Source organism: Myxine glutinosa, chromosome 11 (genome assembly GCF_964187855.1).
Source record: "Myxine glutinosa chromosome 11, kmMyxGlut1.1, whole genome shotgun sequence".
NCBI classification, from domain to species: Eukaryota; Metazoa; Chordata; class Myxini; order Myxiniformes; family Myxinidae; genus Myxine; species Myxine glutinosa.
The window spans coordinates 89891874-89918502 of NC_136271.1; the positions used below are offsets into that span (position 1 = coordinate 89891874).

A 26629-nucleotide genomic window follows, 5' to 3' on the forward strand; every position below is an offset into this window, starting at 1 on the left:
GAAGGAGGCTTCTGAGAAACATGGGATGAAAATGAACATAGAAAAGACGGAGGTGATGTGGGTTTGGTAGAAGGGAAAATAAATGAATATCAGGTTGGAGGGGAAGGAGATCAGACAGGGAAATAGGTTTGAGTATCCGGGGGGAAAAGTGACCGGGAATGGTAAGTCAGAGGCAGAGCAGCGGAGGAGGATTCAGGTGGGTGAGAATGTGTGGAGTAGGGTGGAGGGAGTCATGGCAGTCAGAAAGATTTCAAGGAGATTGAAAGGAAAAGTTCTGATGTGCGTAACGCTGCCCTATCAGACAACATCAGAGGCTGCAGGTTTTGGAGAGCAACTGGGTCAGGAGGATTGCGGGAGTGACGACGTTGGATACAAGGATGGATGAACTGACAGAGGAGATTGGTGTGCAGATGAGCTTGATGGAGAGATTGGTGAAATGCCGGCTTAGATGGGCTGGACATTTGGTATGGATGGTGGAAAGAGAGAATGGCCAAGAGAGCGGATAGGTTGAGGGAACAAGGGAGGAGGAAAAGAGGTAGACCATGGTTGAGATGGAAGGATTCTGTGTGGAGAGATATCAGTAAGGTGGAGGTGGTTGGAGAGTGGAGAGAGTTGGCTGAGGACAGAGGTAAGTGGAGGAGTATTGTGGTGAGGGTCTTGCAGGAGTTTGTTGCCATTGAACCACAGTCCTTATAAAGGGAAGAGGAGGAGAACAACAACAATAGGCTAATTTAAAGTCAAAAGTAGTATAGTTTATAATTCCCTTTGATGTAAAACATGTTAAATTATAGTGAGAGGTTGAACCTTCAGATAATTAATGGACTGAGCTCTAACAAAAAATAATATTATCCACCAAGGCTAGCCATCAACCAATCAAATGTACTGGTTTGCTTACAACAACTTACCACCGGTAGGGGTTTGCGCTGTTGGTTGGGGTCTCCGGTGCTCTGCTAGAGGAGAAGTCTGAGGGCCCGTGCCTTGTATTGGTGTCGGAGAGGAACCTCCGCTTCCTCCCCGAGAACCACCACTCTGGGCCTGAGATGAGGTTGATGTGGGCGGTTGCTGGGAATTGTCTGGTCGCTGCAAATCCATCATGTACCCATTGGGCAGATTTGCCATGAAGTTACTGTCTGAGAGGCGCCGTCGTAGGAAATTCATCGTGGGGTTTGGTTTGTACACAGACTTACGAACTGAAATATAATTGGTCAGATCTTCCTTTGCTTCAACGGTGTTCCAAAGATGAATGTGCAATTATGTTTCGTGTTTGCAAGCACAATTGGACTAGAATTCCTTGGTGAAGCTGCTTGTCTAAATGGGATTGAGCTTGCTTCCCACAAGTTTAATTGTTCGACCTGTAACAAAAGAAAAAGGGCATCCAATTGTCATCTTTCCAACAGTATCTGGTCCAGTTTCCAAGCCAAGCCGATACATCACATATGATATATGAGACACTTTTAAAGGCCGACTAATCTTAAGATTGATTTACCTGTTCAGAAAAAACAGTTTCATTAAAAGGCCTTAGTTTTTTCCAATGGAGAAGTAATCGAAATCAATTATCCGCTGCTGTTGAATTGAGTCAGGCGAGTGAAATCGAAATGAATTGTACTCATGATTTGATATTCCAAAAATAAATACATTATGCTGTCATGTTCAATCACTCATTGTGGGTAGTTACATGATACTATTGGAACTTTCCTTGCTCCGTGTATTTAGTCCTCAACTCATGCCTTGATTTGATAAGTACGATGAAATGATAATACAGTGGGACCCCGCTATTCGCTGGGGGGGGGGGGGGGGGGGGGGCAGGTTGGTGGTCCAACACTCGACCCAAGTTTCCTGTTTCAACAAAGCAAAACAGTTAACAAAATAAGGACCACCAACCTGCCTGCGTGAGATAGTGAAAGGCCCTCGGAGTTAGCTTCATCGCGGGAGATTCCAATGATTCTGAATGCTTTGGTTTCAACAGCGTGAAGCCGAGCTAGGTGTGAGGCAGGAGCACCAGCCCAGAGGGGAGAGCAGTATTCCATTGAGCTGCGAATGAAAGCCTTGTATGTGGTGAGGAGCTCAGGTGTGCCAAGGAAGGACTTCGCACGACGGAGGATGCCCAGTCGGCGACTGGCTTTGGAGGCCAGCTTGGAAATGTGGTTTTCCCAGGAAAGATCATGGCAGATCGTGAGACCCAAAAGTTTGAGTGACAGAACTTCTTGGAGAGGATTATTCAGAAAGTGGATGGGAGGGTTGTCCAGTCGGTCTTTTCGGAGAGACATCGTAAGAGTGTGAGATTTGTCAGGATTGAAAGACATGTTCCACTTGTTTGCCCAGTCTGTGATTTTGTCCAGGTCTACAGAGAGTGAGGAGGCTGCAGACTGCCGATCTGAGGGATGAGGAATGGAGCGGCAGAGAGTGGAGTCATCAGCAAAGAGATAGAGAGGATTTTCCAGAGGCGGAGAGATCATTGATGAAGACCAGAAAAAGCACAGGGCCCAGAACACTGTCTTGGGGAACTCCAGCCTGAACAGGAAGGGGAGATGAGAGAAACCCATTCAGGGCCACACGTTGACTACGACCAGAGAGGAAGTCCACCTGCCATGCGTGGAGATTTCCATGGATACCATTTCCATGGATACCATATGTCCATTTCCATGGATAACCTTCACGCAAAGGGCCAGGTCGTAACACCCTGATCCGTTGAGTGTTCCAGCTCTTCCATGAGCTTAGACTCTTTTTCCAACAACAACAACAACAAAAAACATTGCCCAATGTAGCGAATAAAATAAAATGTTGTATCATTTGCTAAAGTCTCCAAGCTGACTCCATAGGCATTGCTATCTTGGAGGTCCTGCTGTTTTGAGAGACTAACTCATTTTCTTTTGCTGCTCGTTATCATGGAATCCATTTTGCAAATCTACAACCTCAAACTGCGATGGAGTCAAATATCATCAGCTGGGTTTTGGGCAGCTTGGTCGTCTGTCAATCTTCTTCCGCTTCTTTTATTGTTGCACCTGGCATTCCTGATATGTTATCAGTCCCACATTATCCTTGCGGCTTTATTTCACCCACACTGCTGGCATGCTCATACCAGCAAGCAAGAGATAGGGTTATCATGTGATGTGAATAGAGAACATCAAATTGTGCTCAAACATAGAAGCTACGCTAGGCCGAGGAGGGAAATTCAATGGAAATATGGAATCTCACGAATGGATGATCAAACCTCGTGCACCATCAAGCTGGATTATTCAGATGTTGAGGTCCATGATATTCTGGCCTAACAGGATAGCTCAGAGGTAACATAGTGAGTACGGGCTTTTGAGCTGTCGAGTCCCAAGTTCAATGTCTGAGCTGTTTCTCAGGTGGGGCAAACTGTAAGGCTGGTCTTTCTCAGGTGGGGCAAACTGTAAGGCTGGTCTTTCTCAGGTGGGGCAAACGGTAAGGCTGGTCTTTCTCAGGTGGGGCAAACTGTAAGGCTGGTCTTTCTCAGGTGGGGTAAACTGTAAGGCTGTTCTTTCTCAGGTGGGGCAAACGGTAAGACTGGTCTTTCTCAGGTGGGGTAAACTAAGGCTGGTGTTTCTCAGGTGGGGCAAACTGTAAGGCTGGTCTTTCTCAGGTGGGGCAAACTGTAAGGCTGGTCTTTCTCAGGTGGGGCAAACTGTAAGGCTGGTCTTTCTCAGGTAGGGGCAAACTGTAAGGCTGGTCATTCTCAGGTGGGGTAAACTGTAAGGCTGGCTTTTCTCAGGTGGGGCAAACTGTAAGGCTGGTCTTTATCAGGTGGGGCAAACTGTAAGGCTGGTCTTTATCAGGTGGGGAATTGCATGAGTGCACTGACCAGATTAGTTGTTAAAGATCCCATGCTGTATATATAATTTTTTTTACCTGCGATGCGGCACAGGTCTACAAGGGCTCTGCCTGGTTGTTGCTGGTGTTGCGGTTCTTGTTAGAGGTCGATTTTGTAAATGTGCACCCATTGGTCAGCCAGCCGCCGGACCCCACCTACATTTGTCGCTCGACTCCACCCACCATATCACCCAGACAAAATAATATAGCTACCATTTTGGTTTACTGCTGGGCCTAAGGCATCAGGCCTATAAGCCTCTGCTGATTTTTCACCCCTGGGTTTGTTTGCATCAGATTTTCATTGGCTTTGTTTGGGTCGAGTGTTGATTGGAAGATGGGGGGGGGGGGGGATGGAGGGGGGTGTTACATAATATCTTAGGGGGTGTGAAACCAGACCCAGCTGCCTGTCAGACCTGTAATTGATAGTCAACCAAACCTTGAAGAACCTCGGAGATGAATTGTACAATACCTTCAACAACAAGGATGAGAGTGTTGAGTGGACAAAGGAGGCGAAATGTATATATTTTATGTCTCACATTGTGAGCACAGTGCGGTTATTGTTGTTATATAACGTACAAGATTGAAACTCATGGAAGAGCCAGAGTCAGCAATCGTTACCGGAAACCTTTCCATGTTTCCATCATGATGTACAGGGGACACCACATCGATCGAATGTCACAGCTACCCTTCAATAGTGATGCCACCAGCATGGGAATTCATTTTTGAATCTCAGTCCAATTTATGCATTCAATGAATAATATATTAATTCGCTACTTGACAGACCACTGATTGCTTGGGCTATTAATGGACAGCATTCCATGTTTTGGACCATTTATCTTGTATAAAACGATTTCTTTACATTAATTCTCACAAGTATTGACCGAATTTTTATTCAAATTAGTTTCGATTTCTGTACAGGGTAGTGAGGGTGGGCAGGACACGACAACCCAGGTGGAAAGGTGGCAAGTGATCCTTTACATCCAGGTGAGGTGTCCTCCTTATGATCTTTTAATTGTGAGCACATGGAAACAAAGCCATGCTACTGATGGGTTTGCGGCTTTTCATACAGGGTACCAGATTGCTGTCTATCAGGAGGGTTACCAAGCCGGCTGTCACGTCTGCATGTATGTGAATGTAAAGATTTTATTGACTCGTTCATCAAGGAATGCCTGTGATCGAGTCTGCCGCATTGTGTGCCATTCGAGTAGGTACGCTGCATGTAATGGGTGGAATATGGGATGTACAGGGTGAGCCATGAGTCCCAGCATACGGTTTTATCTGATTAATCAAGATTTGTTTATATACCAGGTATTTATACCGTTTTCTTTATTAGTTGAACTAGTGTGGATCGGTGCGCTTTGTGTGCCTCACCACACGTTGCTGCAGAGGCATAGGCATCTTCGACCATGGCTGCTTTCTCCAGGAGTGAGGGAAGGGGAGGAATCGTGGGCATGGGTTATTGGTGATGATGGTGGATCGGGGCTTGTAGGGGTGTGGGGGATTATGGAGGAGGAAAGGTTTGGGTGGTGATGAGGGGGGCGATGGTGGGGAGCCAAATACAGAAGCCAAACAGTTCAATCTTGGTTTCATCAGACCACAGAATCTTGTTCCTCACAGTCTGAGAGTCCTTTAGGTGCTTTTTTGCAAACTCCAAGTCTGGCTTTCATGTGTCTTTCACCGAGGAGAGGCTTCCGTCAGGCCACTCTGCCATAAAGCCCAGATCGGTGGAGTGTTGCAGTGATGGTTGTCCTTCTGGAAGTTTCTCCCATCTCCACACAGGATCTCTGGAGCTCAGCCAGAATGACCATCGGGTTCTTGGTCACCTCTCTTACCAAGGCCCTTCTCTCCCGATTGCCCAGTTTGGCCGGGCGGCCAGCTCTAGGAAGAGTCCTGGTTGTTCCAAACTTCTTCCATTTAATAATTATGGAGGCCACTGTGCTCTTGGGAACCTTCAATGCAGCAGAGATTTTTTTGTAGCTTCCCCAGATCTGTGCCTCGACACAATCCTGTCTCTGAGCTCTGCAGGCAGTTCCTTCGACCTCATGGCTTGGTTTTTGCTCTGATATGCAATGTCAGCTGTGAGACCTTATATAGACAGGTGTGTGCCTTTCCAAATCATGTCCAATCAATTGAATTTACCACAGGTGGACTCCAATCAAGGTGTGGAATCATCTCAAAGATGATCAAGAGAAATGCGACGCACCTGAGCTCAATTTCAAGGGTCATAGCAAAGGGTCTGAATACTTATGTCAATGTGATATTTCAGTTTTTTCTTTTTAATAAATTTGCAAAACTTTCTAAAACCTGTTTTCTCTTTGTCATTCTGGGGTATTGAGTGTGGATTGATGAGGGAAAATATGAATATGAATATGAATATGAATATGAATTTAAACGATTTCAGCATAAGGCTGCAACATAACAAAATGTGAAAAAAGTGAAGGGGTCTGAATACTTTCTGAATGCACTGCACATACATACATAACAATATACCTTTGTTCCACCATAATAAGACGTAAAAACAACACTGATAGTCCAACAATGGCGTATCTGGAATTGGATCTACTGAGTGGAGGATCAGCTGTCCCCCTGTCATGTGACCAGATCCTCAGCTATGATTCGTGGATGTTTTTGATGGACATACATACATACACCGGACAGACAGACAAATGCTGTTCCAGACGACATTTCTCTCTGGGCTACGCTGTAATGTGTAATAATCACCATAAGGGTTCAAATTAAATTCAGGATTTTCGTGAACACTCTTGTGAAGGAGGGATGGTCGAGTGGAAGGAGGGATGGTCGAGTGGAAGGAGGGATGGTCGAGTGGAAGGAGGGATGGTCGAGTGGAAGGAAGGAGCGATGGTCGAGTGGAAGGAAGGAGGGATGGGCGAGTGGAAGGAGCGATGGTCGAGTGGAAGGAGCGATGGTCGAGTGGAAGGAGCGATGGGCGAGTGGAAGGAGCGATGGGCGAGTGGAAGGAGGGATGGGCGAGTGGAAGGAGCGATGGGCGAGTGGAAGGAGGGATGGGCGAGTGGAAGGAGCGATGGGCGAGTGGAAGGAGCGATGGGCGAGTGGAAGGAGCGATGGGCGAGTGGAAGGAACGATGGGCGAGTGGAAGGAGGGATGGGCGAGTGGAAGGAACGATGGGCGAGTGGAAGGAGGGATGGGCGAGTGGAAGGAGCGATGGGCCGATGGGCGAGTGGAAGGAGGGATGGGCAAGTGGAAGGAAGGAGCGATGGGCGAGTGGAAGGAACGACGGGCGAGTGGAAGGAGCGATGGGCGAGTGGAAGGAACGATGGGCGAGTGGAAGGAGGGATGGACGAGTGGAAGGAGGGATGGGCGAGTGGAAGGAGCGATGGGCGAGTGGAAGGAACGATGGGCGAGTGGAAGGAGCGATGGGCGAGTGGAAGGAACGATGGGCGAGTGGAAGGAGGGATGGACGAGTGGAAGGAGGGATGGGCGAGTGGAAGGAGCGATGGGCGAGTGGAAGGAACGATGGGCGAGTGGAAGGAGCGATGGGCGAGTGGAAGGAACGATGGGTGAGTGGAAGGAGGAATGGACGAGTGGAAGGAGCGATGGGCGAGTGGAAGGAACGATGGGCGAGTGGAAGGAACGATGGGCGAGTGGAAGGAGCGATGGGCGAGTGGAAGGAACGATGGGCGAGTGGAAGGAGCGATGGACGAGTGGAAGGAGGGATGGACGAGTGGAAGGAGGGATGGATGAATGGAAGGAGGGATGGATGAGTGGAAGGAAAGTGAAAGGAAGGTTGGATGAGTGGAAAGAAGTATAAATGCGTGGAAGGAGGGATGGATGACTGGAAGGAGGGATGTATGAGTCAAAAGAGGGATCAATGAGTGGGAGTAGGGATGGATGAGTGGAAGGAGGGATCAATGAGTGGAAGGAGGGATGGATGAGTGGAAGGAAGAATCAAGGAGTGGAAGGAAGGATGGATAATCTCAAAGGATGGATGGATGGATATCTAAGGCATTATTTTTTTGGCTGTTGAATCTAGTGCAAGATGACCTGGATTGACCTACAATGAGGAGCAATATGCTGAATACCCTCCAACACTTGTCAGTGGTGCTGAGATTCCATGCAAGTGCCTCATTTCAATTGGATGTTGGAGATACGGGCGGAGTTGCACAGGCTAATCGGTTGTTTAGACGCACAAAAAAACACCTGTTATATCCCTTCGTAAATTGCTGTTTAGATGTACGTTTTCCTCTGTGCGTTTCCAAAGATGTCATTGTCAGCGTTTAAGGGTTATGCGTGTGTTCACAAGACGCTCGCTAAACACCTTTCGTAAATTTGGCCCACAGTGTTACTTAGCAATGATTCCTGTCAAGCAGCAGTGGGGTCCATCAAAATGAAAACATCATCCATGCCAATTCCTCCTCCCAAGTACAGTATTTAACTAGAGAATTCATAGACCAGCTCTCGCCATGCAGCCTTGAGAAACAAGCATGTGGGCGGGGTCTACAAGCAGCAAATTTGATTGGTCATGATGATGTAAAATAAGCCTGGTGTTGGCTTAGCAGTTAGGGTACCGGCTTGGGGTCCTAGGATCCTGGGTTCGAATCCCAGTCGATCGCTGAATTAACACCAGGGGGGTTGACTCAGCCTGTCATTCTTCCGAGGTCGGCAAATTGAGTACCAGTTCACTGGTAATTCCCTGTGTGTCGCAAGAGGCGACTAACAGGGTTGGTGGCAGGAAGGGCATCCGGCCATAAAACATCGCTTCAAAAAGGGGACCAGGATGCCCAAAAAAGGCCAACCCCTGCCCTGCGGGGGAAAATGTCCTCTAATAGTGTTTTTTATGATGATGTAAAATGCCATAATATTTTGTCCAATTACCAATAAATGGAAGGGGTTTGAAAGAGTTCAAAGGGAGATTTGTGTTATACGGTGTTCAAGTACGTAATTAAATTTTAGTAAATAAATATTTTAAAGGTTGTAGAAAAAAATTCGGAAGTTTACCGCTGTTGATGCAGCGTCTTCTTCAACACCTTATTTAACACATCCCATTAGTTCTTCGTGTCTATTGTTTGTGTCCTTTATGACTTCACTAAAAACAGTCAGTTTCTTGTTTGGAATGATTTTCAATTTATTTTGACTGCCAGGTGGACGGACAGATTAAAAGAATCATCTCACTCATGTTTGCGCATGTGCGGTTGGACCAAATTCAAAGCCAATGCACGGTAAACTACAGGTTTGTTTTCCGATTCATGTTCCAATTCGTGTTCAAAATATAAAATTTAATTTAAATTCTGTTGTTCCTCGATCAAGAGGTGGACAGACAAACAGACAAAGTGAATATGTTGCTCAACTGCCCTTTTTGCTTCGTGTGCGCAGGGCGCAGGGTAAGTCCGTGTGCGCCACGGTAAGAGCAACCCGCTGCACTTGAGGCCTATATTAAAGAAGAAACATGGAGCACTCATGCAGCCTTGAGAATTGGATGGACATTCAAGGAAAGCATGGAGCGTGTGAGCCGTATTAGCTCGGGCATTACCGACTCTGCTGCACTAATATTCCGCCTGCACAGCAATTCCACCCACACAGGTGATCAGCTTGCTGGCGCGGGCGACTGATCGTGAATGCGGCAGGTGTCGCAGAATTGTGAGCTGGACTAGCACTGCGGGCCTACTACTACTCGCACGGCCAACTACCACTACAACTGCAACTTCAAACCTTTTTGTGAACTGAGTGAGTAGAAATGTATCTTTTTTTTTCCTCCCAAAAAGCAGCTTTCATTAAATCCTGGAGCCAATGCATTTGGATCGTGGAGTGGAATATATTATATCCTGTGTGCCAATCATATTTCTCGATATCATCCCCAAATATTATCTCCAGACCACCAATTAAATCTCAAGACCATGTGGTCTTCATCATGAGCAAATAAGTATTGCGATGTATCCCAAGTGTATTTGTATCCCAAGTATCCCAAGATGTATCCCAAGATGTATCCCAAGTGAATCCCAAGTGTATTGCGATGTATTTTCTACACGTACATCTCCATTACATTACTGAGAATAGTACGACAGCAAACACAAACAGGAAGTGGCCCACCTACATGTCCATATTTTATCCTCACACTGAAAACCACCATTGCTCGTTAATAAGCTCGTTTGCGCCACGTTTGAGGCCATTTTGGACCAGACACGAGGATTCCGTAAAAGACAGTTTGGCGTCATGCCATACCTGACCACCAATACATTTATTTATCACACATGTTATTTTTACGTGCCACATCACACAAGTTAAATAGCCCACACACGCCACGCATATAAGTGAGGTCAAGCAATCGCTTCACTTTGTCTGTCTGGCTGTCTGGCTGTCCACAAACGTCAGTTTATGATAAAGGAAACAATGTACTTAATTTCAAATGAATGTTATTTTTAGCTCACCTGGGACGAAGTTCAGGGGAGCTTATGCGATGGCACGTTGTCCATCCGTCAGTCTGTCAGTCTGTCAGTCCGTCCATCCATTCATCCGTCAGTCCGTCAGTCAGTCAGTCCGTCAGTCCGTCAGTCCGTCAGTCAGTCAGTCCGCCCGTCCGTCAGTCCATCAGTCCGTCCATCAGTCAGTCCATCAGTCAGTCCGTCTGTCCATCAGTCAGTCCGTCAGTCAGTCAGTTCATCCGTCTGTCCATCAGTCAGTCCATCAGTCAGTCCATCAGTCAGTCCATCAGTCAGTCCATCAGTCAGTCTGTCCATCCGTCCGTCCATCCGTCCATCAGTCAATCCGTCAGTCCGTCAGTCAGACCATAAACACTTGGAACCTCTTCTCCGAAACCGGTGATGCGATTGCGACCAAATTTGGCACAAGTGATGCACCAGGGTTATTGCCCCTATGTTTTGAACATGAATCTGAAAACGAACCTCTAGTTCAGCAGTAGGCCGACATTGGCTCTGAATTTGTCCTGATTGCGCATGCGCAGAAAGGAGTGAGATCATTTTAAAGCGATAAAGCCGCTTCAATATTTGGTTAAGTCCTTCCTTTCATCCTCCGTAAAAAACATAACGAAAAATAAACTTTCTACCCCACCCTATTTAATTCTAAAGTGTTCCAAAGTGTAATTCCAGAGGGTTCCAAAGGGTAATTCTAAAGGGTAATTCTGAAGGGTAATTAAAAAAGGTAATTATAAAGGGTGATTCTAAAGTATTCCAAAGGGTGATTTTAAAGGGTAATTCTGAAGGGTAATTCCAAAGGGTAATTATAAAGGGTAATTATAAAGTATTCTAAAGGGTAATTCTAAAGTATTCCAAAGGGTAATTCTAAAGTATTCTAAAGGGCAATTATAAAGGGTAATTCAAAAGTATTCTAAAGTATTCTAAAGAGTAATTCTAAAGGGTAATTATAAAGGGTGATTCTAAAGTATTCTAAAGGGTAATTCGAAAGTATTCTAAAGGGTAATTATAAAGGGTAATGTTAAAGGGTAATTCTGAAGGGAAATTATAAAAGGTAATTATAAAGGGTAATTCTAAAGTATTCTAAAGGGTAATTAGAAAGGGTCATTCTCTGGTATTCTAAAGGGTAATTATAAAGGGTAATTCTGAAGGGAAATTATAAAAGGTAATTATAAAGGGTAATTCTAAAGTATTCTAAAGGGTAATTATAAAGGGTGATTCTAAAGGGTGATTCTAAAGTATTCTAAAGGGTAATTATAAAGGGTAATGTTAAAGGGTAATTCTGAAGGGAAATTATAAAAGGTAATTATAAAGGGTAATTCTAAAGTATTCTAAAGGGTAATTATAAAGGGTGATTCTAAAGGGTGATTCTAAAGTATTCTAAAGGGTAATTATAAAGGGAAATTCTAAAGTATTCCAAAGGGTAATTAGAAAGGGTCATTCTCTGGTATTCTAAAGGGTAATTATAAAGGGTAATTCTAAAGTATTCTAAAGGGTAATTATAAAGGGTAATTCTGAAGTATTCCAAAGGGTAATTCAAAAGTATTGTAAAGGGCAATTATAAAGGGTAATTATAAAGGGTAATTCTAAAGTATTCTAAAGGGTAATTCTAAAGGGTAATTATAAAAGGTGATTCTAAAGTATTCTAAAGGGTAATTATAAAGGCTGATTGTAAAGGGTAATTATAAAGGGTAATTATAAAGGGTAATTCTAAAGTATTCCAAAGGGTAATTAGAAAGGGTCATTCTCTGGTATTCTAAAGGGTAATTATAAAGGGTAATTCTAAAGTATTATAAAGGGTAATTATAAAGGGAAATTCTAAAGTATTCTAAAGGGTAATTATAAAGGGTAATGTTAAAGGGTAATTCTGAAGGGAAATTATAAAAGGTAATTATAAAGGGTAATTCTAAAGTATTCTAAAGGGTAATTATAAAGGGTGATTCTAAAGGGTGATTCTAAAGTATTCTAAAGGGTAATTATAAAGGGTAATTCTGAAGTATTCCAAAGGGTAATTCAAAAGTATTCTAAAGGGCAATTATAAAGGGTAATTATAAAGGGTAATTCTAAAGTATTCTAAAGGGTAATTCTAAAGGGTAATTATAAAAGGTGATTCTAAAGTATTCTAAAGGGTAATTATAAAGGCTGATTGTAAAGGGTAATTATAAAGGGTAATTATAAAGGGTAATTCTAAAGTATTCTAAAGGGTAATTATAAAGGCTGATTCTAAAGGGTAATTATAAAGGGTAATTCCAAAGTATTCGAAAGGGTAATTATAAAGGGTAATTCTAAAGGGTAATTCTAAAGGGTAATTATAAAGGGTGATTCTAAAGAGTAATTCGAAAGGGTAATTATAAAGTGTAATTCTAAAGTATTCTAAAGGGTAATTATAAAGGCTGATTCTAAAGGGTAATTATAAAGGGTAATTCCAAACTATTCTAAAGGGTAATTATAAAGGGTAATTCTAAACTATTCTAAAGGGTAATTCTAAAGGGTAATTCTAAAGGGTGATTCTAAAGTATTCTAAAGAGTAATTCTGAAGTATTCTAAAGGGTAATAATAAAGGGTGATTCTAAAGTATTCTAAAGGGTAATTATATAGTATTCTAAAGGGTAATTATAAAGGGAGATTCTAAAGTATTCGTTCTAAATCCCCACCCCCCCCCCAAAAAAAGGGTAATAATAAAGGGTGATTTAAATAATAAAGGGTGTAACGTTCTAAATCCCCACCCCCCCCCCCCCCCAAAAAAAACAAAAAAACAAAAACATTTATTTTATTTTCTCCACGTGTACTGTTGTCTCATCCTGTATTTTCTGTCCAGGTGTGCTGTTCGCCCCACCCCCATTATCTCCTTGCCATCCACCGTTTTCCCTGTTCACGTGACTCATGGTGGTCCCTCTCGGCTCTCCCCCCGTTGGTATTTTTGTGCATATAAGATTGTTCACGTTTCTGTTTAAATATTATTTAAATATGTTTAACCTTTCCCCTTCTGTGTTTTATTCAGTGGTATATTACAACACGCTGTTTTTCTTCCTATTTAAAAGGCTTTTCTCAATTTCCTCTCCAACTCATTCCACTTCAAAAAAAAGAAATTCAATATCTTATACGTCTCCCTCACTACATGGTCTAAATTCACATTCATTCCATCCCTCCTCCATCGTTCTGAATCGGAATGCTAACTTGAAAATCACAACAAACCCAATTTGTTATCAATGTTCGTCTTTCATTAATCATCCACTTTCTAAACTCCCCTCTTGCCCCTCCCATCCAAATCCCCCCCCTTGCACCTACACTCCTAAACTCCCCCCTTGCCCCTCCACTCTTAAACTCCCCCCTTGCCCCTCCACTCCTGAACTCCCCCCTTGCCCTTCCCCTCCTAAACTCCCCCCTTGCCCCTCCCCTCCTAATCCCCACCCTTGCCCCTCCCCTCCAAATCCCCCCCTTGCCCCTACACTCCTAAACTCCCCCCTTGCCCCTCCACTTCTAAACTTCCCCCTTGCCCCTTCCCTCCAAAACTCGCCCCTTGCCCCTCCCCTCCTAAACTCCCCCCTCACTCCTCCCCTTCAAAACTCCCCCCCAATCCCTCCCATTCAATTCTCTCCCCATACCATTCCTCTCCAATTCTCCCTCCTCCCCCCTCCTCCTCCAAGCTGCCTCCTCCCCACTTCGTCTCCCTTCTATCTCATACCTCCACCCCCCCAAACCTTCTACTTTCCTCTGCCCCCCCTCAAACAACCCCTCACTGTGCCTCATCCCTTCACCACCAAACCTTTCATCCTCCTCATCCTTCCCTTTCTTGGAACTCTTCCGTAATCTCTGACACACTATCAACTGTTCTCCCTACCTCCCCCTCTCATCCTTCATCTTACCCTACTCCTCCCCTCCCCTGTCCTGTACCCGATGCTCCCCCTCTCTCTTCATTAACGGTATGGACCTCAAACATCCGGGGCCTTCGCTCAAACCTGACTGATCTCTCCATACAGGTTGCTTCTGACAATCCAGACTTGATCTGCTTAACAGAGACTTTCCTCCTTCAAGATGTCTCTGATTCCTTAATATCTCTTCCTGGTTACTCCCTCCTCCGGTATGATAGACCTGAGCCTCGGCCTGGTGGTGGGGTGGCTATCTTTGTCAAAAACTCTCTTCCTCACTGATGGTGGGGTGGCTATCTTTGTCAAAACTCTATCTTTGTCAAAAACTCTCTTCCTCACTCTCCTTGCACTGCCCTCTTTCCTCCTCACCTGCAGGAGTACCTCTGGTTACGGCTTCCTCTCCGCTCCCACCTTTTGTTCATATGTGTTCTGTACCGTCCCCCAAACAGTGATGACTCCATCTACATTTCACTGTCTGACAACATGGACCAACTTCTATCCACTCATCCCAACTCTCTCTTCCTCATATGTGGTGACTTCAACTGTCATCATGCCACCTGGTTGGGTGTGGGTTCCTCTCTCACCAGTCATGGCACCTCAGCAAAGGACTTCTGTGACTCACTGGGATTGACACAATCTGTCAATTTCCCGACCCGGATCTCAGCCAATGGAGTATCTTCTCTTCTAGACTTGGTTATGACAAACTTCCCTGCTAATGTCTGCTGCTCTTCTTCTGCTCCAATCGGTTCTTCTGATCATGTGCTTGTCAAAGTGGACATCTCTCTGGCCATTCTCAGAGAGCCTCCTCAGCGTCGACGAGTCTGGCATTTCACTCAGGCCGACTGGGACGGTCTTCAAGCAGCCATCAATCGTCTGGATTGGTCTCCCATCTCCACTGCCTCTGACATCAATTCTTCCTGGGAATTCTTCCAAAGCAAACTGATCTCTCTCATGCACAGATTTATCCCATCTCGCCTTCAGTTGTCTTACCCTTCCTCCCGTCCATGGTACACTGAATCTTGTGGTGAGGCAGTTGCCCTGAAACAACTTGCCTTTGCCTCTTGGAAGGCTAATCCAACTGAAGGCAATCTCAGTTCCTTCCACCAAGCTCGGAACAAGTGTGTGTCTACCCTCAGGAGTGCCAGGAAGCACTATCTCTCCTCACTCAAGAATGAACTCTCAAACCTGTCTCCTTCCTCCAAATCCTGGTGGCGTCTGGTCAAATCCGTTTCTGGTGTTTGTTCCCCCTCCATCCCCTCCCTTACCTCAAATGGCCACACAGTTGACATCGCACGTGACAAAGCCGAATGCCTCAACTCTGTGTTCGCCTCAAAATCCTTAGTCCCAAACCCATCTCTCTCTGTTCCCACCTTTCCCAGTCGAACCCAACTGCTCCTGGACTCTGTGTCCTTCTCTCCTGACAAGGTGGAGGAGTTTTTGTCAAACCTCGACTCTGATTCTGCAACTGGACCAGACGGCATCAGCCCACGGGTCCTAAAATCCTGCTCTGCCGCTCTATCTCACCCTCTCTCTTTTCTTTTCACCCTATCTTTTGCTCAAGGTCATCTGCCAGCATCCTGGAAATCAGCTAACATTACCGCTTTACACAAAAAAGGTGCAAAAACAGATCCTTGCAACTACAGACCAATCAGCCTACTCCCAATTATCAGCAAAGTCATGGAATCCATCATTGCTTCGGATATGAAATCTTTCCTCTTCTCCAATGGCTTGATCTCTGATCATCAATTTGGTTTCAGACCAGGTCACTCCATCTGGACATGCTGCTTCTGCTGTCTCAACAATGGATGGAGGTCCTCAATGACAAACAGGAAATCAGAGCTGTCTCCCTTGACATTTCACGGGCCTTTGATACGGTCTGGCACCCAGCTCTGCTCACCAAACTCTCCTCCTATGGTATCCATGGAAATCTCCATGCATGGCTTGCGGACTTCCTCTCTGGTCGTAGTCAACGTGTGGCCCTGAATGGATTTCTCTCATCTCCCCTTCCTGTTCAGGCTGGAGATCCCCAAGGAAGTGTGCTGGGCCCTGTGCTTTTTCTGGTCTTTATCAATGATCTCTCCGACTCTCTGGAAAATCCTCTCTATCTCTTTGCTGATGACTCCACTCTCTGCCGCTTCATTCCTCTTCCCTCAGATCGGCAGTCTGCAGCCTCCTCACTCTCTGAAGACCTGGACAAAATCACAGACTGGTCAAACAAGTGAAACATGTCTTTCAATCCTGACAAATCTCACTCTCTTACTATGTCTCTCCGAAAAGATCAACTGGACAACCTTCCCATCTACTTTCTCAACAATCCTCTCCAAGAAGTTCTGTCGCTCAAGCTTTTGGGTCTCACTATCTGCCATGATCTTTCTTGGGAAAACCACATTTCCAAGCTGGCCTCCAAAGCCAGTCGCCGACTGGGCATCCTCCGTCGTGCGAAGTCCTTCCTCGGCACATCTGAGCTCCTCACCACATACAAGGCTTTCATCCGCAGCTCAATGGAATACTGTTCTCCCCTATGGGCTGGTGCTCCTGCCTCACACCTGGCTCGGCTTCACGCTGTTGAATCCAAAGCTTTCAAAATCATTGGAATCTCCCGCGATGAAGCTATCTCTGAGGGCCTTTCACTCACTCACCGCAGGCAGGTAGGTGGTCTTTCTGTCTTCTACCGACTCCTCTCCGGCCTTGCTCCCCCAGCTCTCTCTGTGCTCTGTCCCCCAAATATTCCTACAGGTCGCACAAGATCTGCCAACAACCCTCTGATGGTTAAACTGCCGAAATCTCGGCTCTCTGCTCACCTTCACTCTTTCATTCCTCTTTTCTCCCGCCTCTGGAACAAACTCCCACACTCCCTTCAATCCCTCTCCTCCCTCCAGGTCTTTAAAACAGCTGTTCACCACCATCTCTTATCTTCCCCCATCCAAAACCTTGATCTTTTCTACCCCCACTAAATCACCCCAGATCCACCTTGTTTGAAATTCCAACTTCTTTCCTGGAAATCCTGGCAGTGTCCATATGTTTATACCTCTCCCACCCCCCCTCCCCCCCTTCACATGCCTCCCCCCAAAGCCTTCTCCCTCCCACAGATCTCTCGATGTCTCCATGTCTCTCGGTCCCTGCTCTCAAATGTTGTGTTTGTGTCCTTCCCCCTCTCTCCCCATCTTGTCTACCGCTCCCGATGTTATTTGTTTTATGTGTCTGTTTGTCTTTCTGTGTGATTAATGTTCGCTCTTTCACGAGCCTCGATCTTGTATACAAAAAAAATAAAAAAATCCCAAAGAGTAATTATAAAGGTTAATTCTATAGTATTCTAAAGGGTAATTCTAAAGTATTCTAAAGGGTAATTATAAAAGGTGATTCTAAAGTATTCTAAAGGGTAATTATAAAGGGTAATTATAAAGGGTGATTCTAAAGTATTCTAAAGGGTAATTATAAAGGGTGATTCTAAATAATTTGAAAGGGTAATTCTAAAGTATTCTAAAGGGTAATTATAAAGGGTGATTCTAAAGGGTAATTATAAAGGGAAATTCTCAAGTATTCCAAAGGGTAATTATAAAGGGTAATTCTAAAGTATTCTAAAGGGTAATTATAAAGGGTAATTATAAAGGGTGATTCTAAAGGGTAATTATAAAGGGTAATTCTAAAGTATTCTAAAGGGTAATTATAAAGGGTAATTCTAAATTATTCTAAAGGGTAATTATAAAGGGTAATTCTAAAGTATTCTAAAGGGTAATTATAAAGGGTAATTATAAAGTATTCTAAAGGGTAATTCCAAAGTCTTCTAAAGGGTAATTATATAGGGTAATTCTAAGGTATTCTGAAGGGTAATTATGAAGGGTAATTATAAAGGGTGATTCTAAAGGGTAATTATAAAGGGTAATTCTAAAATATTCTAAAGGGTAATTATAAAGGGTAATTCTAAAGTATTCTAAAGGGTAATTCTAAAGTATTATAAAGGGTAATTATAAAGTATTCTATAGGGTAAATCTAAAGTATTCTAAAGGGTATTCTAAAGTATTCTAAAGGGTAAAAGTTGACTTCCGTTTCCGGTCTTGCTGGCGACGGTTCGTTTTTCCGCAGGTCTCCACGCTCTCCATCGAAATCGAAGTTAAGTCATTGTTCCAATTTGTATTTTCGTTATAACTGTATTTCTTTTATGGTGTATGTACGTATATTGTCCCGTCAAAGATTTTCGGTGCAAATCTTTCATACCTGTATTGAAAATCGCGTTAATTCGTGTCGTCTCGAGGCCCTGTACAGTGTACACTGTACAACCTTGAGGCTTTGTTTTTCTCTCAGCGCCTGTCGTTTGTGATCCAATAACTTTCGTTCTCTGTTTTCGCAGTCTTTCCACCCCAAAGCCTACTTCCTTATGTAAATCTCAACTCAAAAAAACAAAAAAAAAAGACATTACCTTCTCTGTGCTCATTCGTTTATTCTTTCTTATTCGGTCGTTCGTTCTTCGACCACGTGTTTCTCCCCCATTTCCCCAGATAGATTGTCAAATTTCAATTCGTTATTTTATCGTCCATGTGATATTGTTTGATTATAGTTAGTCTTGGTTTGAATTTCCTGTAACTCGTATTTAATTAATCGTGTTCTGCTCCTCGTGTGTGGCCTTGTACTGTAGTTGTACCCCCGTCGGTGTTTTGTTAACTTAAGTGTGTTTTGCTTGGCTCTTGGTTTTTTCCCTTCTACCCCGAACATAATACTGTCTAACGTTCTAAATCCCCACCCCCCCCCCCCCCCCCAAAAAAAAAAAAAAAAAAAAACCAAAAACATTTATTTTATTTTCTCCACGTGTACTGTTGTCTCATCCTGTATTTTCTGTCCAGGTGTGCTGTTCGCCCCACCCCCATTATCTCCTTGCCATCCACCGTTTGCCCTGTTCACGTGACTCGTGGTGGTCCCTCTCGGCTCTCCCCCCGTTGGTATTTTTGTGCATATAAGATTGTTCATAGTTCTGTTTAAATATTTTTAAATATGTTTAACCTTTCCCCTTCTGTTTTTTATTCAGTGGTATATTACAACACGCTGTTTTTCTTCCTATTTAAAAGGCTTTTCTCAATTTCCTCTCCAACTCATTCCACTTCAAAAAAAAGAAATTCAATATCTTATACGTCTCCCTCACTACATGGTCTAAATTCACATTCATTCCATCCCTCCTCCATCATCCTGAACCGGATTGCTAACTTGAAAATCACAACAAACCCAATTTGTTATCAATGTTCGTCTTTCATTAATCATCCACTTTCTAAACTCCCCTCTTGCCCCTCCCATCCAAATCCCCCCCCTTGCACATACACTCCGAAACTTCCCCCTTGCCCCTCCACTCTTAAACTCCCCCCTTGCCCCTCCACTCCTGAACTCCCTCCTTGCCCTTCCCCTCCTAAACTTCCCCTTTGCCCCTCCCCTCCTAATCCCCCCCCTTGCCCCTCCACTCCTGATCTCCCCCCTTTCCCCTTCCCTCCAAAACTCCCCCCTTGCCCCTCCCCTCCTAAACTCCCCCCTCACTCCTCCCCTTCAAAACTCCCCCCCAATCCCTCCCATTCAATTCTCCCCCCATACCATTCCTCTCCAATTCTCTCTCCTCCCCCCTCCTCCTCCAAGCTGCCTCCTCCCCACTTCGTCTCCCTTCTATCTCATACCTCCACCCCCCCAAACCTTCTACTTTCCTCTGCCCCCCCCTCAAACAACCCCTCACTGTGCCGCATCCCTTCACCAGCAAACCTTTCATCCTCCTCATCCTTCCCTTTCTTGGAACTCTTCTGCAACATCTGAAACACTATCAACTGCTCTCCCTACCTCCCCCTCTCATCCTTCATCTTACCCTACTCCTCCCCTCCCCTGTCCTGTACCCGATGCTCCCCCTCTCTCTTCATTAACGGTATGGACCTCAAACATCCGGGGCCTTCGCTCAAACCTGACTGATCTCTCCATACAGGTTGCTTCTGACAATCCAGACTTGATCTGCTTAACAGAGACTTTCCTCCTTCAAGATGTCTCTGATTCCTTAATATCTCTTCCTGGTTACTCCCTCCTCCGGTATGATAGACCTGAGCCTCGGCCTGGTGGTGGGGTGGCTATCTTTGTCAAAAACTCTCTTCCTCACTCTCCTTGCACTGCTCTCTTTCCTCCTCACCCGCAGGAGTACCTCTGGTTACGGCTTCCTCTCCGCTCCCACCTTTTGTTCATATGTGTTCTGTACCGTCCCCCAAACAGTGATGACTCCATCTACATTTCAATGTCTGACAACATGGACCAACTTCTATCCACTCATCCCAACTCTCTCTTCCTCATATGTGGTGACTTCAACTGTCATCATGCCACCTGGTTGGGTGTGGGTTCCTCTCTCACTAGTCATGGCACCTCAGCAAAGGACTTCTGTGACTCACTGGGATTGACACAATCTGTCAATTTCCCGACCCGGATCTCAGCCAATGGAGTATCTTCTCTTCTAGACTTGGTTATGACAAACTTCCCTGCTAATGTCTGCTGCTCTTCTTCTGCTCCAATCGGTTCTTCTGATCATGTGCTTGTCAAAGTGGACATATCTCTGGCCATTCTCAGAGAGCCTCCTCAGCGGCGACGAGTCTGGCATTTCACTCAGGCCGACTGGGACGGTCTTCAAGCAGCCATCAATCGTCTGGATTGGTCTCCCATCTCCACTGCCTCTGACATCAATTCTTCCTGGGAATTCTTCCAAAGCAAACTGATCTCTCTCATGCACAGATTTATCCCATCTCGCCTTCAATTGTCTTACCCTTCCTCCCGTCCATGGTACACTGAATCTTGTGGTGAGGCAGTTGCCCTGAAACAACTTGCCTTTGCCTCTTGGAAGGCTAATCCAACTGAAGGAAATCTCAGTTCCTTCCACCAAGCTCGGAACAAGTGTGTGTCTACCCTCAGGAGTGCCAGGAAGCACTATCTCTCCTCACTCAAGAATGAACTCTCAAACCTGTCTCCTTCCTCCAAATCCTGGTGGCGTCTGGTCAAATCCGTTTCTGGTGTTTGTTCCCCCTCCATCCCCTCCCTTACCTCAAATGGCCACACAGTTGACATCGCACGTGACAAAGCCGAATGCCTCAACTCTGTGTTCGCCTCGAAATCCTTAGTCCCAAACCCATCTCTCTCTGTTCCCACCTTTCCCAGTCGAACCCAACTGCTCCTGGACTCTGTGTCCTTCTCTCCTGACAAGGTGGAGGAGTTTTTGTCAAACCTCGACTCTGATTCTGCAACTGGACCAGACGGCATCAGCCCACGGGTCTTAAAATCCTGCTCTGCCGCTCTATCTCACCCTCTCTCTGTTCTTTTCACCCTATCTTTTGCTCAAGGTCATCTGCCAGCATCCTGGAAATCAGCTAACATTACCGCTTTACACAAAAAAGGTGCAAAAACAGATCCTTGCAACTACAGACCAATCAGCCTGCTCCCAATTATCAGCAAAGTCATGGAATCCATCATTGCTTTGGATATGAAATCTTTCCTCTTCTCCAATGGCTTGATCTCTGATCATCAATTTGGTTTCAGACCAGGTCACTTTACTCTGGACATGCTGCTTCTGCTGTCTCAACAATGGATGGAGGTCCTCAATGCCAAACAGGAAATCAGAGCTGTCTCCCTTGACATATCAAGGGCCTTTGATACGGTCTGGCACCCAGCTCTGCTCACCAAACTCTCCTCCTATGGTATCCATGGAAATCTCCATGCATGGCTTGCGGACTTCCTCTCTGGTCGTAGTCAACGTGTGGCCCTGAATGGATTTCTCTCATCTCCCCTTCCTGTTCAGGCTGGAGTTCCGCAAGGAAGTGTGCTGGGCCCTGTGCTTTTTCTGGTCTTTATCAATGATCTCTCTGACTCTCTGGAAAATCCTCTCTATCTCTTTGCTGATGACTCCACTCTCTGCCGCTCCATTCCTCTTCCCTCAGATCGGCAGTCTGCAGCCTCCTCACTCTCTGAAGACCTGGACAAAATCACAGACTGGTCAAACAAGTGGAACATGTCTTTCAATCCTGCCAAATCTCACTCTCTTACTATGTCTCTCCGAAAAGATCGACTGGACAACCCTCCCATCTACTTTCTCAACAATCCTCTCCAAGAAGTTCTGTCACTCAAGCTTTTGGGTCTCACTATCTGCCATGATCTTTCTTGGGAAAACCACATTTCCAAGCTGGCCTCCAAAGCCAGTCGCCGACTGGGCATCCTCCGTCGTGCGAAGTCCTTCCTCGGCACACCTGAGCTCCTCACCACTTACAAGGCTTTCATCCGCAGCTCAATGGAATACTGTTCTCCCCTATGGGCTGGTGCTCCTGCCTCACACCTGGCTCGGCTTCACGCTGTTGAATCCAAAGCTTTCAAAATCATTGGAATCTCCCGCGATGAAGCTATCTCTGAGGCCCTTTCACTCACTCACCGCAGGCAGGTAGGTGGTCTTTCTGTCTTCTACCGACTCCTCTCCGGCCTTGCTCCCCCAGCTCTCTCTGTGCTCTGTCCCCCAAATATTCCTACAGGTCGCACAAGATCTGCCAGCAACCCTCTGATGGTTAAACTGCCGAAATCTCGGCTCTCTGCTCACCTTCACTCTTTCATTCCCCTTTTCTCCCGCCTGTGGAACAAACTCCCACACTCCCTTCAATCCCTCTCCTCCCTCCAGGTCTTTAAAACAGCTGTTCACCACCATCTCTTATCTTCCCCCATCCATAACCTTGATCTTTTCTACCCCCACTAATTCACCCCAGATCCACCTTGTTTGAAATTCCAACTTATTTCCTGGAAATCCTGGCAGTGTCCATATGTTTATACCTCTCCCACCCCCCCCCCCCCCTTCACATGCCTCCCCCCCTTCACATGCCTCCCCCCCTTCACATGCCTCCCCCCCAAAGCCCTCTCCCTCCCACAGATCTCTCGATGTCTCCATGTCTCTCGGTCCCTGCTCTCAAATGTTGTGTTTGTGTCCTTCCCTCTCTCTCCCCATCTTGTCTACCGCTCCCGATGTTATTTGTTTTATGTGTCTGTTTGTCTTTCTGTGTGATTAATGTTCGCTCTTTCACGAGCCTCGATCTTGTATACAAAAAAAAAAAAAAAAAAAAAAAAAAGGGTATTTATAAAGGGTGATTCTAAAGGGTAATTATAAAGGGTAATTCTAAAGGGTAATTCGAAAGTATTCTAAAGGGTAATTATAAAGGGTAATTCTAAGGTATTCTGAAGGGTAATTATAAAGGGTAATTATAAAGGGAAATTCTAAAGTATTCTAAAGGGTAATTATAAAGGGTGATTATAAAAGGATCATTCTAAAGGGTAATTATAAAGGGTAATTTTAAAGTATTCTAAAGGGTAATTATAAAGGGTAATTCTAAAGTATTCTAAAGGGTAATTATAAAGGGTAATTATGAAGGGTGATTTTAAAGTATTCTAAAGGGTAATTCTAAAGTATTCTAAAGGGTAATTATAAAGGGTAAATCCAAAGTATTCTAAAGGGTAATTCTCGGGTATTTTAAAGGGTAATTATAAAGGGTAATTCTAAGGTATTCTGAAGGGTAATTATAAAGGGTAATTATAAACGGTAATTCTAAAGTATTCTAAAGGGTAATTATAAAGGGAAATTCTAAAGTATTCCAAAGGGTAATTATAAAGGGTAATTCTAAAGGGTAATTATAAAGGGTAATTCTAAAGTATTCTAAAGGGTAATTATAAAGGGTAATTTCTAAAGTATTCTAAAGGGTAATTAGAAAGGGTGATTCTGAAGTATTCTAAAGGGTAATTCTAAAGGGTGATTCTAAAGTATTCTAAAGGGTAATTATAAAGGGTGATTCTAAAGTATTCTAAAGGGTAATTATAAAGGGTAATTATAAAGGGTAATTCTAAGGTATTCTAAAGGGTAATTATAAAGGGTAATTCTAAAGGGTAATTCTAAAGTATTCTAAAGGGTAATTATAAAGGGTAATTCTAAATTATTCTAAAGGGTAATTATAAAGGGTAATTATAAAGGGTAATTCTAAAGTATTCTAATGGGTAATTATGAAGGGTAATTATAAAGGGTAATTATAAAGGGTAATTCCAAAGTATTCTAAAGGGTAATTATAAAGGGTAATTCTAAACTATTATAAAGGGTAATTCTAAAGGGTAATTATAAAGGGTGATTCTAAAGTATTCTAAAGGGTAATTCTGAAGTATTCTAAAGGGTAATTATAAAGGGTGATTCTAAAGTATTCTAAAGGGTAATTCTAAAGTATTCTAAAGGGTAATTATAAAGGGTGATTCTAAAGAATTCGAAAGGGTAATTATATAGTATTCTAAAGCGAAATTATAAAGGGTAATTATCAACGGTAATTTTAAAGGGTAATTCTAAAGGGTAATTATAAAGGGTGATTCCAAAGTATTCTAAAGGGTAATTATAAAGGGTAATTCTGAAGGGTAATTCTAAAGGGTAATTATAAAGGGTAATTATACAGGGTAATTATAAAGGGTAATTATAAAGGGTAATTATAAAGGGTAATTATAAAGTATTCTAATGGGTAATTATAAAGGGTAATTATAAAGGGTAATTCTAGAGTATTCTAATGGGTAATTATAAAGGGTAATTATAAAGGGTAATTCTAAAGTATTTTAAAGGGTAATTATAAAGGGTAATTATAAAGGGTAATTCTAAAGGGTAATTCTAAAGGGTAATTCGAAAGTATTCTAAAGGGTAATTATAAAGGGTAATTCTAAATTATTATAAAGGATAATTATAAAGGGTAATTATAAAGGGTAATTCTAAAGTATTCTAATGGGTAATTATGAAGGGTAATTATAAAGGGTAATTATAAAGGGTAATTCTAAAGTATTCCAATGGGTAATTATAAAGGGTAATTATAAAGAGTAATTCTAAAGTATTCTAAAAGGTAATAAAGGGTAATTATCAAGGGTAATTCTAAAGGGTAATTATAACGGGAAATTCTGAAGTGTAATTATAAAGGGTGTTTCCAAAGTATTCTCAAGGGTAATTATAAAGGGTAATTCTGAAGGGTAATTATAAAGGGTAATTATAAAGGGTAATTCTAGAGTATTCTAATGGGTAATTATAAAGGGTAATTATAAAGGGTAATTCTAAAGTATTCTAAAGGGTAATTATAAAGGGTGATTCTAAAGGGTGATTCTAAAGAATTCGAAAGGGTAATTATATAGTATTCTAAAGGGAAATTATAAAGGGTAATTATCAACGGTAATTCTAAAGGGTAATTCTAAAGGGTAATTATAAAGGGTGATTCCAAAGTATTCTAAAGGGTAATTATAAAGGGTAATTCTGAAGGGTAATTCTAAAGGGTAATTATAAAGGGTAATTATACAGGGTAATTATAAAGGGTAATTATAAAGGGTAATTATAAAGGGTAATTATAAAGTATTCTAATGGGTAATTATAAAGGGTAATTATAAAGGGTAATTCTAGAGTATTCTAATGGGTAATTATAAAGGGTAATTATAAAGGGTAATTCTAAAGTATTTTAAAGGGTAATTATAAAGGGTAATTCTAAAGGGTAATTCGAAAGTATTCTAAAGGGTAATTATAAAGGGTAATTCTAAATTATTATAAAGGATAATTATAAAGGGTAATTATAAAGGGTAATTCTAAAGTATTCTAATGGGTAATTATGAAGGGTAATTATAAAGGGTAATTATAAAGGGTAATTCTAAAGTTTTCCAATGGGTAATTATAAAGGGTAATTATAAAGAGTAATTCTAAAGTATTCTAAAAGGTAATAAAGGGTAATTATCAAGGGTAATTCTAAAGGGTAATTATAAAGGGAAATTCTGAAGTGTAATTATAAAGGGTGTTTCCAAAGTATTCTCAAGGGTAATTATAAAGGGTAATTCTGAAGGGTAATTATAAAGGGTAATAATTAAGGGTAATTATAAAGGGTAATTATAAAGGGTAATTCTAGAGTATTCTAATGGGTAATTATAAAGGGTAATTATAAAGGGTAATTCTAAAGTATTTTAAAGGGTAATTATAAAGGGTAATTATAAAGGGTAATTATAAAGGGTAATTCTAAAGTATTCTAATGGGTAATTATAAAGGGTAATTATAAAGTATTCTAAAGGGTAATTCTCAAGGGTAATTCTAAAGGGTAATTATAAAGGGTAATTCTAAAGTATTCTAATGGGTAATTATGAAGGGTAATTCTAAAGTATTCTAAAGGGTAATTATGAAGGGTAATTCTCAGGTATTCTGAAGGGTAATTATAAAGGGTAATTATAAAGGGTAATTATAAAGGGTAATTACAAAGTATTCTAAAGGGTGATTCTAAAAGGTAATTATAAAGGGTAATTCTAAAGTATTATAATGGGTAATTATAAAGGGTAATTCTAAAGTATTCTAAAGGGTAATTATAAAGGGTAATTCTAAGGTATTCTAAAGGGTAATTATAAAGGGTAATTCTAGAGTATTCTAATGGGTAATTATAAAGGGTAATTATAAAGGGTAATTCTAATGTATTCTGAAGGGTAATTAAAAAAGGGTAATTCTAATGTATTCTAATG

The 26629-nt window shown here is 43.0% G+C and overlaps 1 protein-coding gene across 2 annotated transcripts in view; it reads right to left on the reverse strand.

Moving 5' to 3' along the window:
• LOC137437107 (synapsin-3) overlaps positions 1–26629 on the reverse strand; it is a 179179-nt gene that overhangs the window by 120384 nt on the left and 32166 nt on the right. For both annotated transcript variants that reach the window (XM_068131497.2, XM_068131498.2), the window contains exon 3: positions 906–1352. In XM_068131497.2, the coding sequence (XP_067987598.2) occupies positions 906–1158 (253 nt within the window). In that variant the 5' untranslated portion in view covers positions 1159–1352. The remainder of the gene's footprint in view (positions 1–905; positions 1353–26629) is intronic.